Source organism: Phyllobates terribilis, unplaced genomic scaffold (genome assembly GCF_046119375.1).
Source record: "Phyllobates terribilis strain yellow unplaced genomic scaffold, ASM4611937v1 Scaffold_1__5_contigs__length_1240528914, whole genome shotgun sequence".
Lineage (NCBI taxonomy): Eukaryota > Metazoa > Chordata > Amphibia > Anura > Dendrobatidae > Phyllobates > Phyllobates terribilis.
Window position 1 is genome coordinate 3,081,542 of NW_027362761.1, and position 14,314 is coordinate 3,095,855.

Below are 14,314 nucleotides of genomic sequence, written 5' to 3' on the forward strand. Positions count from 1 at the left end.
TCAGTTGTTTCACACTTTTTTTGTTAGGTATATTATTCCACATGTGTTAATTCATAGTTTTGATACCTTCAGTGTGAATGTACAATTTTCAAAGTCATGAAAATACAGAAAAATTTTTAAATGAGAAGGTGTGTCCAAACTTTTGGTCTGTACTGTATATATATATATATATATATATATATATATATATATATATATATATATATATATATATATATTATATATATATACATAGCCACACTGTATAGTGTTGTGATAGATATTTGGGCACTATATTTATTCCACAAGTATTGATATGCAACATATGAAAGGTTATATATAAATAATTGCAGAGATATATATTAAAGTGCTATCAGTTCACATTAGTGGATACACACCCCTGGAAGAGGCGAGTGCGAAACGCGAATCGGGGCTTCCGCCCACCCAGTTGCCACGACTAACCCAGGTACTATCTCCATACATATCCACATGCATGGCCGTTTATACATTCCTTTACGCAATACGGCCTTATGGCAATTCTGCTTGAAATGATGCACATATGTCACTTTAGACCTTTTTTGATGCACTAATAAAACTATACTATATATCTCTGCAATTATTTATATATAACCTTTCACATGTTGCATCAGCACTTGTGGAATTTTTTTGTTGCATACTAATACTGGTGGAATACAGTGCCCAAATATCTATCACAACACTATATACTGTGGCCACATATAACTGTATATACAGATGCTTCTCACAAAATTAGAATATCATCAAAAAGTTAAAAGGGTTGTCCAGTACTTTTAAAAATATGGCAATGTGTTTTAATGATAAATAGAAGCTTCTTTCTAATTACCTCCTGGTGCTTTTTCTGTCTGTGAGCGGCGCTATAGCGGGTCACGTCAAGTGAGGCGTGCCTCAGCGCTGGGGTCCCCGCGGTGGCTGCTGGGTTGTGGGCGGGGTTATTCCCCGCGTCACACCCAGCATCCACCGCACGCTTTCCCAATGAATGGGGACAGGGAGAGAGCGTGGTGGATGCCGGGTGTGAAGCGCAGGGTAACCCCGCCCACAATCCAGCAGCCACCGGTGGAACGCAGAAGAAGGACCCTCGGCTGCAGCCTGGACTTGTCGTGACGTCAGCGGATGTCAGAGCCGGCTGCAGCCGGGGGTCACGTGCTGTTTGTGAGCGGCCACCGATAGAACCGCTCACAGGCAGAAACAGCACCAGGAGGTAATTAGAAATAAGCTTCTATTTATCATTAAAACACATAGGGATATTTTTAAAAGAACTGGACAACCCCTTTAATTTATTTCAGTTCTTCAATACCAAAGTGAAACTCCTATAATATAGAGTCATTACAAACAGAGTGATCTATTTCAACTGTTTATTTCTGTTAATGTTGATGATCATGGCTTACAGCCAATGAAAACACACAAGTCATTATCTCATAATAATTAACAAAAAAACCCTGCAAAGGCTTCCTACACGTTTAAAACGGTCCCTTAGTCTGTTTCAGTAGGCTCCACAATCATGGGGAATACTGCTGACTTGACAGATGTCCAGAAGGCAATCAATGACACACTCCACAAGGAGGGTAAGCCACAAAATGTCATTGTTAAAGAAGCTGGCTGTTCATAGAGTGCTGTATCCAAGCATATTAATGGAAAGTTGAGTGGAAGGAAAAAGTGTGGTAGAAAAAGGTGCACAAGCAACCGGGATAACCGCAGCCTTAAAAGGATTGTTAAGAAAAGGCCATTCAAAAGTGTGGGGGAGATTCACAAGGAGTGGACTGCTGCTGGAGTCATTGCTTCAAGAGCCACCACACACAGATGTATCCAGGACATGGGCTACAAGTGTCGCATTACTTGTGTCAAGCCACTCATGACCAATAGAAAACACCAGAAGCGTCTTACCTGGGCCAAGGAGAAAAAGACCTGGACTGTTGCTCAGTGGTCCAAGGTGTTGTTTTCAGGTGAAAGTAATTTTTGCATTTCATTTGGAAATCAAGGTCCCAGAGTCTGGAGGAAGAGTGGAGAGGCACACAATAAAAGCTGCTTGAGGTCTAGTGTGAAGTTTCCACAATCACTGATGGTTTGGGGAGCCATGTCATCTGCTGGTGTAGGTCCACTGTGTTTTATCAAGACCAAAGTCAGCGCAGCCGTCTACCAGGAAATTTTAGAGCACTTCATGCTTCCCTCTGCCGACAAGCTTTTTGGAGATGGAAATTTCATTCTCCAGCAGGACTTGACACCTGTCCACACTGCCAAAAGTACCAATACCTGGTTTAAAAACAACATTATCACTGTGCTTGATTGGCCAACAAACTCACCTGACCTTAACCCCATAGAGAATCTATGGGGTATTGTCAAGAGGAAGATGAGAGACACCAGACCCAACAATGCAGACTAGCTGAAGGCTGCTAACAAAGCAACCTGGGCTTCCATAACACCTCAGCAGTGCCACAGGCTGATCGCCTCCATGCCACGCCGCATTGATGCAGTAATTGATGCAAAAGGAGCTCGAGACCAATTATTGAGTGCATCTACTGAACATACATTTCAGATTTTAAAAACATTTTTCAAGCTGTTGTTATAAAGTATTCTAATTTACTGAGATAATGACATTTGTGTTTTTATTGGCTGTAAGCCATAATTATCAACATTAACAGAAATAAACACGTGAAATAGATCACTCTGTGTGTAATGACTCTATATAATATAGGAGTTTCACTTTTTGTATTGAAGAACTGAAGTAGTTATTCCCTGTGTCATCTTCTGATATTATAATTTTGTGAGAAGCACGTGTATATATATATATATATATATATATATATATATATATATATATATATATTTATATATGTGTATATATATATATATATCCATTCGTCTAAATTATTTATATGTTAGGCTGAAATTTCTAATAAGGTTTTGAGTTTCAATTACAAAATAATGTTTTTGATTACTTTGTGATATAGAACTATTATAGTATGATTATATTTAATGTAATACTCTTTATCATCCACTAGATGGCCACAGTGTACCACTGTATGTGATTTTTTTTCTAGGATGAAATAGTACCCTTTTTATTCCTTTACCATGCATGGGCTGACTTGTACATGGCTGATTGTAATTATACTCAGTGAGGTGTCACTCTGCATTATATTTTTTCCCCATATTCATTTTTTAATATATTTTATTCTTAATTAATAAAAATTATACTTTTATTCTATTGGTGTATCACTCCTGTTTTTCTTGGATATATGTGCCCCTTGAGAGTACCTTTTCATTATATATGGTCAAATATAGGTATTAAGTATGCAATCAGTCTGTGTGACTGCAGACTTATGAATTCCCCCTAGTGGTCTGGAGTTTGCAGCCAGTTCTTGGGTGAATGGAAAGATAAATTTAAAATAAAGAAATTTTATCATTAAACCCCTTCCTAAAAAATTATGCAAACGTACAGTCACTTGGAAATTGATATATAGTAAATTAGTGCCTCCCAATTTACTTTGGTGATTTACCATGCAAATAGACTGTGTCTGAAACTCTTTCTTAACACGGCAGGATGACAATGAGAATATCACATATTAAAAGCAAAATATCACTGTAGTTTGTGTGCTAACCAGCATAATGAAAAAGGGTCTTCTGCTTTACCATTCAGCCATAAGGTCAAGTGACAGTGGCTGGTAGTTTTTACTGTCTTATGGGATGAAAATACTCAGGGTGACTAAAAGTCATTGTGATTCTGATTCTGATGTTTGAAGAAAGTCAGACATCAGAGTCACATATCAAAGTCACACATCATTTGAATTTGGCTTGAAGGAGGTCTGTGTAAAAGTCCCAATGAGTTTCAGACAGGTTTGCACCTTATCAAAGTCACATATTAAAGTCATATGTCAAAGTCACTTATTAGGCTATGTGCCCACGATGCAGAATTGAAGCATAAAATTTCCGCAGCGTTTCTGCATGTTCTTGGCAGTAAAAACGCTTGCGGATTTTACACGCGTTTTTGCCGCGTTTTTACATGCGGATTTGACTTGCGTTTTTCAAATGCATTGGGACCTCAAATCCGCATGCGGAAACGCACAAATAATGGACTTTTCCGTAGCATGGGCACAGAACATGCAGATTTTCATTAGGGATCATGGGGCACGGATTACCAAGCGTTTTGCAAGCATTTACATTGCGGAATTTCCACATCAAAAACGCTTGAAAAACGCATAGTGGGCACGCAGCCTTAAAGTCAGATATCAAGTTACCTATCAAAGTCACATATCAAAGTCAGTTCTCAGACAGGGTATTTAGCCTCAAACTGACATTTTTCTGATGTTTGACTTTCATATCTGATCATGTCCTAAAATGGACACTGTACTGCTGGTAACTAGCATTTTTATAGGTGACAGGTTCCCCTTACCAAATCTGATATCTTACTCAAGTGGGCTTTCAACTCAACACTGGTTTATGAAATGTAAGTTTTCATAAAGTTTTTATGACAAAAAAAGTTTATGTAAATTTATACATTATCATTTTAAAGCGTACCTGTCAGCAGGATTGTGCTCAGTAAACTACATACACTGTCAGGTGGGCGACATTACACCGATTAATATGATACCTTGGTTGATAAAATCCATCCTGTGGTTCTTGTGTAATCTTTACTTTCAGTTTGGAGATAATGATATCCTCATGCTTCAGGGAAGAACTGTGGGGGGCGCTGTATCTGGTGCTCAGCTTACATATTCATCTGTATGCTCTTATGACAGCTCACTGATCCTTCAGTGACCTGCCTTCTATTTTACCTAGCCCCGCACTACTAGATGCATTATGTAAAATAGAAGGCAGTTAAGTGAAGGCACAGTGAGCTGTCATAAGAGCATACAGATGAATATGTAAGCAGAGCACCAGATAGAGCGCCCCCACAGGCCGCCCCAGAGCACAAGCATATCATTATCTCCAAACTGAAAGTAAAGAATACACAAGAACCACAGGATGGATTTCATCAACCAAGGTATCATTTTAAACAGTGTAATGTCACTCACCTGACAGTGTATGTAGTTTACTGAGCACAATCCTGCTGACAGGTGCGCTTTAACTTAAAACAAGTTTACCTGGAAAGGCGGCAATTACGATTTATTACATAGCTTCCTGTGTAGGTCAGCTCACATCTCACTGCATTATTGGAAAAATCTGACTCCAGAACTTGGAAATTCGGGTTCACAGAGACCTGAAACATACAATTTGATATTGCTTTGTGTTAAGGGGACGGTTGCAAACAACTTTATTAAATAATGGAAAGCAACCGAACCCGGGGTCCGCGATGCAGCCTGGTGCACTGCGGCCGAACACCTTCCGGGTGAGAAGGTAAAACAACCAATTTAAACAACAAACCCCTCCGTGTTACAGCACACCGGAACGAGAATATGGATTCGCACTATCTCCGTTAACTGCACGAGAGATGTGCGATAAATAATGTATCTGTAGTCCTGTTGCAGCACAGGAACTACACAGTTGGCGCTAGCATGCGTGTGTGACTCACGCCGGCGAATACGTGCTCCCAACCGGCGTGCTACCGGACTGAGTAGTATCTCTCCACGAGCCTTACAGGTGGTACCGGGAATAGGGTGTCTGCAGACTGCTCGGGGTGTAAGGCGACCCCTTTATCGGAGCCAGACTGTCAGATGAAGCTACCTGCCTATTTCATCTAAGCCTGCCTATTTCCACTAAACCTGGCTGCCAGAAACTAAAGCACACGTGGAGCCCAAGAGAACACGCGTCCACACAACACCATCACAGCTCAATGATCAGAGCGCGCCGCCATGTTTGTGGGTGGGCTTTTTAAAGATTAAGCCCTGCCCACCGTCGCACCATTGGTGACATCACCTGCGACCAATCAGGCGGTGCCAGATCACCGGATCAGCTGACTTCCAAACCACCAATCACGGTCCGCCATGTCACGGGCATGCTCAGTACAGAGAATCCTGGACTTAGGCTTTAGCAGCCCTGTCTCCCTCCGCAACCTATCCTTCATGTTGCTAGGAACAACGACTGAAGAGACAACCTGTACATCTCGTGGACCAGCTAGGCATTGGGACTGATGATGATGCGGAGCAGCATCAGCCCTGGCTGGACTTGAATGGGAAACTACAGAATCCACAGAAGGATCTGGACCCATTTCAAATCCAGCAAACGCCCAACACCTAACAGCTTTGTATCTATAAACCACTTTACATTAACCAGTAATCAAGTACATAAGGATACAACCAATTTTTGCTTTTGCTTTTTCCTCCACTTCTTCAAAAAGCCATAACTTTTTTATTTTTCCATCCACGTAGCCATATAAATGCTCAGTAATTTTGCAGGATGAGTTGTAGTTTTCATTGATACCATTTATTTTACCATAAAACATTTTGAAAGAAGGGGAAAAAATTCCTGTCATTTTTGAGTTTTGTTTTTAATTGTGCAATAAAAATAATCTAGCAAAATGATTATCCAGGTAGGCACGATAATGGAAATACTAAACATGCATAATATTTTTTCTCTTTGAGAAACAAAAAAAAAGCTTTGAGCTTTACAAAAAAAAAAAAAAAAAAAGATTGATTTGTGTCGCTATTTTCTAACACCTATAATAATATGTTTAGTTTCCCATAGCTTTATCTATATGACAGCTTATTTTTTTTGCATACTGTAAGATGGCAACTGGACAGATCCTCAATGGGAGATATGTGTCACCGAGGTGGATAGCCTCTGTAATGTAAACTGTGGAAAGCAGGCTCCAGCACAATTAGTGCTGAGAAGTTTTTTTTATGCCTCTCATCCAGCCAAACCAGAACTCACACTTTGCACTGACAAGGGGCAGTACCCCGAAACACAATGTCTGCAAATTGAGTTTCTGGTTCTGGCTTTTATCCTAAGTCATGTGACAAGGCTCGTTAACGGGTCGATATTGACTTTTAGGATTGTTACTTCCTATAGGTGGCACTAGAGTTCTAGTTCTCTTCCTCTCTGAATAGACAATTTGCATATTTCCCAGAGGAGACTTAAAAAGTCTCCTCACCTTGACATGCTTAAAATGTCACTCTCCGCAAGGGGAAACGTTACCCCTTGGATACCTATTTTAAGAGAGTTGAATGGGTCTGGATTTTTAGGAGCAGTCAGAAAGAGATGCCAGGTCTGGCTGCTCCCATATCTCCACCCTAGGAGATAAACAGCCTATTTAATGCAGCATAGTTGTTCCATTCCTGGTCTTTAGGTGGAGGAGAAACTACCTTATTTGTGTCGCTTAGTCTCTGCCAGAGGCCGTGAGTGAAGGCTTGGGCTACGTTCCCACCATCCGGAGCCTGCTGATGCAAATGAGCGGAACCATTTATTTATTTTTTTTCCACATGTGGACTTTCCTCATAGAAGTTAGGTCTATGGGGAAAGCCCGCATGCGGACCCGCCGAAGAAAATGACATGCTGCGGTCTGGAAAGACGCATCGCATGTCAGTTTCCGTGGGTGAGCCGCAGATGCATAGTGGACATTGGATTTCTACAAATCCCATCCACTATGCTGTAACATCTGGCCGCTGCGGACTGCACACAGCGCAAGTGCACTGTGTGCAATCCGCAGCAATTACTGATCGTGTGCACATACCCTTAAAAGGGGTTGTCCACTACTTATTATTCCATCCCCAATGTATCCCCCCGGGGCCCATAAGTGTCTTTGTAATTACCTTCTATTGCAGGTTCGGCCTGTGAGAGGCGCTATCGTTGGCAGCTCGCAGGCATCACGTGACCCCTGGCTGCAGCCGGCTCTGACATCCGCTGACGTCATGACAAGTCCAGGCTGCAGCCGGGGGTCTCTGTCTTCCTGGTTCCACTGCGTGCTCTCCCTCTCCCCATTCATTGGGAAAGCACGCGGTGGATGCTGGGTATGATGCATGGGGATAACCCCGCCCACAACCCAGCAGCCACCATGGGGACCCCAGCGCTGAGTCACGCCTCACTTGTCATGACGTCAGCGCGGGGTCACGTGATGCCTGTGAGCGGCCAAGGATAGCGCCGCTCACAGGCAGAACCTGCAACAGAAGGTAATTACAAAGACACTTATGGGCCCCGGGGGGATACATTGGGGGCATAATAAAAAGTTGTGGCCAACCTCTTTAATGTTTAAAGAGGTGAGCCTGTGATATGTGTATGAACTATTTTGTTTGTTTTTTCTACCTTTGTGCCAAAACAAGCCTTTTTTGTTGTGTGAGCTGGGGTGGATTATGGACTTTTCACAAACCACTTACTATTTGCACATAAGAACTTGCTGCCTTTGCCTACTTTAACCACTATTAGCGAGAGTTAGGATCCCTGAAATACCAAGCAATAGATTTTATTGGTACCACTTGGAGTACATACTAGGTTTTAAAATCTTTTTATTGCATATTTTATGGGTACACCACCCATGACAAAAAAATTGCAATTTTGGCATCTTTTTCTGTACAACATTTATCATATAAGATAAACTATTTTAGATTTTAATAGATTATACTTTTTCGGATGCAGCAATACCAAATATGCTTATTTTTTATTTTTACATTTCTTTGTTTTTGTTGGTATTTTAAAATTTTTGTAATTTAATATTTTTTAAAACTTTTTTCTTTACTTTTCACTTTAAGTCCTTGTAACTGCAATACTTCAGTATATCAATACAGTATATGCAAGCCTCAACACTGAAATTGCAACACCTAAAAGGAAACATTGAGGAATTATGGAATCAATAAACATGTTGCTGATATGCAAATGATAAAAAAATAACAAAAGCGGGATTCATCACTGAAAATGATAGACCTCCATTCCAGCCTTCATTTTCATATTGCCATGTACCATGATAGCCTTTATGAGCGGTGGCATGTAGTCGATAGAACATCTGTAGCTGTACTTCGGGCTCATAGCGCAATGTCGTGCAAACGTCTTCTAATTGTTTGTATAGACACTATTTACCGTCCAGTCTCAATTGCAGTACAGAATGGAACAATCGTAGAACCAGTGATATGGCCAGTCTCCAAAATCCTGGGAAGTGTTTTTCAACACGACAATGCCAAACCACATGTTGCACATGCTTATGTACAGGTGCATCTCACAAAATATCATCAAAAGGTTAATTTATTTCAGTTTTTCAAAACAAAAAGTGAAACTCATATTATATAGGGTCATTACAAACAGAGTGATCTATTTCAAGTGTTTATTTCTGTCAATGTTGATGATTATGGCTTACAGACAATGAAAACACAAAAGTCATTATCTCAGTAAATTAAAATAATTAATGAAAAACACCTCCAAAGGCTTCCTAAGTTTTTAAAAGGGTCCCTTAGTCTGTTTCAGTAGGCTCCACAATCACGGGGAAGACTGCTGACTTGACAGCTGTCCAGAAGGCAGTCATTGACACACTCCACAAGGTGCCAGAGTTCCAATTTTCATTTGGAAATCAAGGTCCCAGAGTCTGGAGGAAGAGTGGAGAGACCACAATCCAAGCTGCTTGAGGTCTAGTGTGAAGTTTTCACAATCAGTGATGGTTTGGGGAGCCATGTCATCTGCTGGTGTAGGTCCACTGTGTTTTATCAAGACAAAAGTCAGCGCAGCCATGTACCAGGAAATTTTAGAGTACTTCATGCTTCCCTCTGCCGACAAGCTTTTTGGAGATGGAAATTTCATTCTCCAGCAGGACTTGGCACCTGTCCACACTGCCAAAAGTACCAATACCTGGTTTAAAAACCACAGTATCACTGTGCTTGATTGGCCAGCAAACTCGCCTGACTTTAACCCCATAGAGAATCTATGGGGTATTGTCAAGAGGAAGATGAGAGACACCAGACCCAACAATGTATATGAGCTGAAGGCGGCTATCAAAGCAACCTGGGCTTCCATAACACCTCAGCAGTGCCACAGGCTGATCGCCTCCATGCCACGCCGCATTGATGCAGTAATTGATGCAAAAGGAGCCTGACCAAGTATTGAGTGCATTTACTGAACATACATTTCAGTAGGTCAACATTTCGGATGTTAAAATAATTTTTCCAGCTGTTGTTATAAAGTATTCTAATTTATTGAGATAATGACTTGTGTGTTTTCACTGGCTGTAATCCATAATCATCAACATTAACAGAAATAAACACTTGAAATAGATCACTGTTTGTAATGACTCTATATAATATGAGTTTCACTTTTTGTATTGAACAGAAATAAATTAACTTTTTGATGATATTCTTATTTAGTGATATGCACCTGTATGTAAACTTTTGACTTTGCAGTAAGTAATAAAAATGCCTTAAAGCATTTTCTCTCATTATTCTGGCATTTGGCATTTATTCTAATTTCATGTCAGATATTGAGAAAAATATACATATGTGTCTTTTTATATAGTGTATGTAAACTTCTGGTTTCAACTGTGTGTGTGAAGGAATTCATAATCAGTAATACAATTATCGCCCTCTATACTCACCTTGAGAATATATTTTCCTGGGGGCACATCAGTAATATCAATCCACTGACAATCAATGTTGGCATGATAAGTATCATAACATCCTGGACTCAGACCCTGGAACATAAATATGATATATTACTATTATTTTTTTGACAATATAATATCAATGAAAAAATGAATTTCCTAATTTTGGCTGTTTACGCGTGTAATATTTTTTCAGTAAATTTGGCCAAATATGGTCAAATAAAGTAAAGGAACATTGAAATCATACATTGGATATCGATGAAAGTTTAAAATCTTTACTGATATAAATTGTGTAAATTTTTGAGAATAAAATGATATATTAACAGTCAATAGAAATCCAATAATCAAATGACGGCTGCATTCCAAATAACTCTGAAAAATAAAGTAAAAATGTAGTGTGTACGGTCCTCAAATGAACTCCAAACAATGTCTGAGTATGCTGCTAATGGAACAAAGGATGGTTTTCTGGAGGCTCTCCTCCCTGACTTGAATCAAGGCATCGATGAGCTCCTGCACAGTCTGTGGTACTACTTGGTTGCATCTCTCAGAGGTTATCAATAGGATTTAAGTCAGAGGATAGTGAGGGTCAATCAATGCCTTTATCATTCAGGAATTGCCTACACAATTGGGCCATAAAAGGCCGGGCTTTGCCCTGCACCAGTGAAAGGTTTGACAGTGGCTCTGAGGATGTAATCTAAGTATCTAACAGCAGTCAGGGTGCCAATCACATGGAGTTTGTGCAACTCTTCAAGGATATGCCTCGATGGACCATCACCATCAGGCAGCATAATGTTTATCATGGCATTCCCAGACACTTTCACATCTGTCACGAGTGGTCAGTGGGAACCAGCTTTCATGTGAAGAGAAAGGAGTGCCTAACACCAACTGGTGTTCTCTGGTGAATGCAAATAAAGCTGCGCAATGCTGGGCTGTGAGCACAGTTCCTACTAAAGGACATTAGGACCTCCTGCTCCTCCTCACTCAAAGGAGCAGATATTGAAACTGCTGCTTGGTTGATGGACTTTTATGGACCTGTCTGTCTCTTCTTGTGTAATGGCTCATGTCTGGGATTTGTTCCACGCTCTTGAGACAGTGCTATGAGACATAGCATACTTTCTTGCAATGGCACATATTGATGTACTATCCTGGAGCAGCTGGATTACCTGGTCTTGGATTTATACTGCACATCTGCCTCCTATTGATTCAATTAGGGTGTGGATGTGCAGTACCATATGGTGGCCACTATATTATTGACGGAAAAGTGCAGTTCCGCAACTGGGCACATCCAGACAGTGTGGCACCAGGAACAACTGATTAGTCGGGGTGCCGGGTGTTGCACCCACACAGATCAGGTATTTCACTTACCCTAAGGGTCGGCCATTAATGTAAAAGTTTTGGACAACCCCTTTAAGTGTCCCCCTATTTTTTTCAGCAGTGTACACTTTTTCATGTAACTTTGATTCAATGCAGCCATTTTATTACATACACAGCAAATTATAACATCTAAAATATTACATGTAGCTTCTTCTACTATGAATAATCACCTGGGTGTGTGCTGTACAGGCATATCGCCTTCTTACTCCTAAATCACATGAGGTATCTTCCAAGCAGAAGCTGGCCTTGTGTCCTTCTGCCACCTTTCTATGAGTTGCTGAGTCCAGGAGATCATAGTGACTAAAAGAATCCATACTATGATAATGCCTTTAGATTGATAAAACAGGGATACAAATGAGCAAATTTATCAAACATAATACTATATATACTGTATATATTCATTCAATACTTACTGGTGGCAGCTGTGCCATTCCCATGTGTGCCTTGGCTTCACTGGTAAGAAGTCTGCAGTGCCACGGTTCTTAACTCTTTGAGGGAAACGGAGTAAAACTCTGGAACTTATTTCTGAAATACCCAGTGAATAGGCTGATCTAAAAAATTGGAATGAAATGTTTTATTTTCTAGGCAAATATGTTAAAGGCTATGAATTCCTAAATACATTCTTCAAAGTGGTTGTCCAATACTGGTTAACCCCTTCCATTTTCACTAATGTGTCTACTGAAATAAAAAAGCATGCTTCCTCCTCCCGCTTTGAGCCATGTGTCCCTGTAGCATCGGCGTCTCTGCCCCTTGCTAGGCAGAGACGCCGTCCCTCTCACCTCCCCGCTTCTGGCACGGCGTCCTCCAGCGCTTCTCTCCCCGCTGCTTCCGGCACGCGCTCCTTCCCCGGCAGTGTGCTTAGGGCGCGCGCGCGTGCTCCCCCTCTCTTAAAGGGACCGCGCGCGCCGTCCTAAGGAGTCCCCGGCCAATTGCCGGAGGACCTCCCATATATAAGGCACCTCCTCCAAAATGGAGGTGCCCGAGCAATGTTGTTTGCACTGTGTCTCACCTGTGCTTCAGCCCTGCTAGCCTGACTTCTCGTCCTGCCTGCCAGCCTGTTACTTGCCTTGTCTGCCAGACCGCTCACCTGGGAGCGTCTACTAGTTACCTGTCATGTCTGCCAGTCCGCTCACCTGGGAGCATCCTTCAGTTACCTGCCTGTTACCTGCCTCGTCAGTCAAACCGCTCACCTGGGAGCGTCCACCAATTACTTGCCTGTTACCTGCCTTGTCTGCCAGACTGCTCACCTGGGAGCGTCCACCAGTTACCTGCCTGTCTCCTGCCTCGTCTGTCAGCCCGCTCACCTGGAGCGGCCACCAGTTACCTGCCTGTTACCTGCTGTCTCCGTCAGCCCGCTCACCTGGGAGCGCCCGGCAGTTACCTGTCAGGTATCCGCCTCGCCTGTCTACCCAGAGACTGTCCCGGTCACTTGCCGTGACCACCTGCCTGTCTACCCAGAGACTGTCCCGGTCACTTGCCGTGACCACCTGTCTGTCTACCCAGAGACTGTCCCCGTCACTTGCCGTGACCACCTGCCTGTCTACCCAGAGACTGTCCCCGTCACCTGCCGTGACCACCTGCCCGTTTACCCAGAGACTGTCCCTGTCACTTGCTGTGACTACCTGCCTGCCTTCCCTGGGAGTCACCCGCTTCCTTACAAGGACCGCCCCCTTGTATTGCAGCTCAGAGGTTCCACCTCCCGGACCCGTAACAGTCCCTGTGTCTTGTGCATTGATTATGTCACTTGAGCGCTGCAGCCCATCACCAGCTGTTAACAGCTACAACCTTAACAATTTCATTAGACAGTTCCAGAACACTCTGTCGGAACTGTGAAGCCTATCAGCAGCCACTAACCAATGTCAGGAGATCGCTTGAGACAAACAACTTGGAGCAGAGGAGTTGTATTATTTTGGGAGGCATGTATGATTTTTTATTTTAAAAGGCACATTAGGGACATTTTAAGGGGTTGTTCAGTAGTGGACAACCACGTTAAGGATGCTTCTGTAATTGCATATTATATTTAGCATATTCTTAACAGGAGGAGCTACAGTATTGTTCAAAATAATAGCAGTGTGTTCAAAAACATGAGTTAAGCATAAATTCTTTATACTAGTTTTTATTTCCATGCATTGGGAACATTGCACATTCTTTTCTAATTCAAAACATGAAGAGAAATAGATATAATTTGCAACTAATTTGCAGAAAATAACAAAAAATTAACATTGGGCTGTTCTAAAAAATAGCAGTGTCTGCATTTGTCTTTACAAACTCACAATATGTACTCTTTGTTTTGAGGATTTAGCATTTCTGTGAATCACTAACCTAATATTTAGTTGTATAACCACTATTTTTTAGAACTGCTTCACATCTATGTTGCATAGAGTCAACCAACTTCTGGCATCTGTCAATTGTTATTCCAGCCCAGGATGCTTTGACGACATCCCACAATTTTTTGGCATTTGTTGACTGTGCCTCAGAAAT

The 14,314-nt window shown here is 41.7% G+C and overlaps 1 protein-coding gene across 1 annotated transcript in view; it reads right to left on the bottom strand.

The window, feature by feature from the left end:
• Window positions 1-5,089: 5,089 nt before the first annotated feature.
• Window positions 5,090-14,314, bottom strand: part of LOC141165429 (protein-lysine 6-oxidase-like) — a 108,644-nt gene continuing 99,419 nt past the window's right edge. Inside the window, exons 3-6 of the mRNA XM_073651033.1 lie at window positions 12,247-12,384; window positions 12,004-12,160; window positions 10,454-10,549; window positions 5,090-5,209 (exon numbers count right to left, since the gene is read on the bottom strand). Of these exons, the coding sequence (XP_073507134.1) occupies window positions 5,090-5,209; window positions 10,454-10,549; window positions 12,004-12,160; window positions 12,247-12,384 (511 nt within the window). The remainder of the gene's footprint in view (window positions 5,210-10,453; window positions 10,550-12,003; window positions 12,161-12,246; window positions 12,385-14,314) is intronic.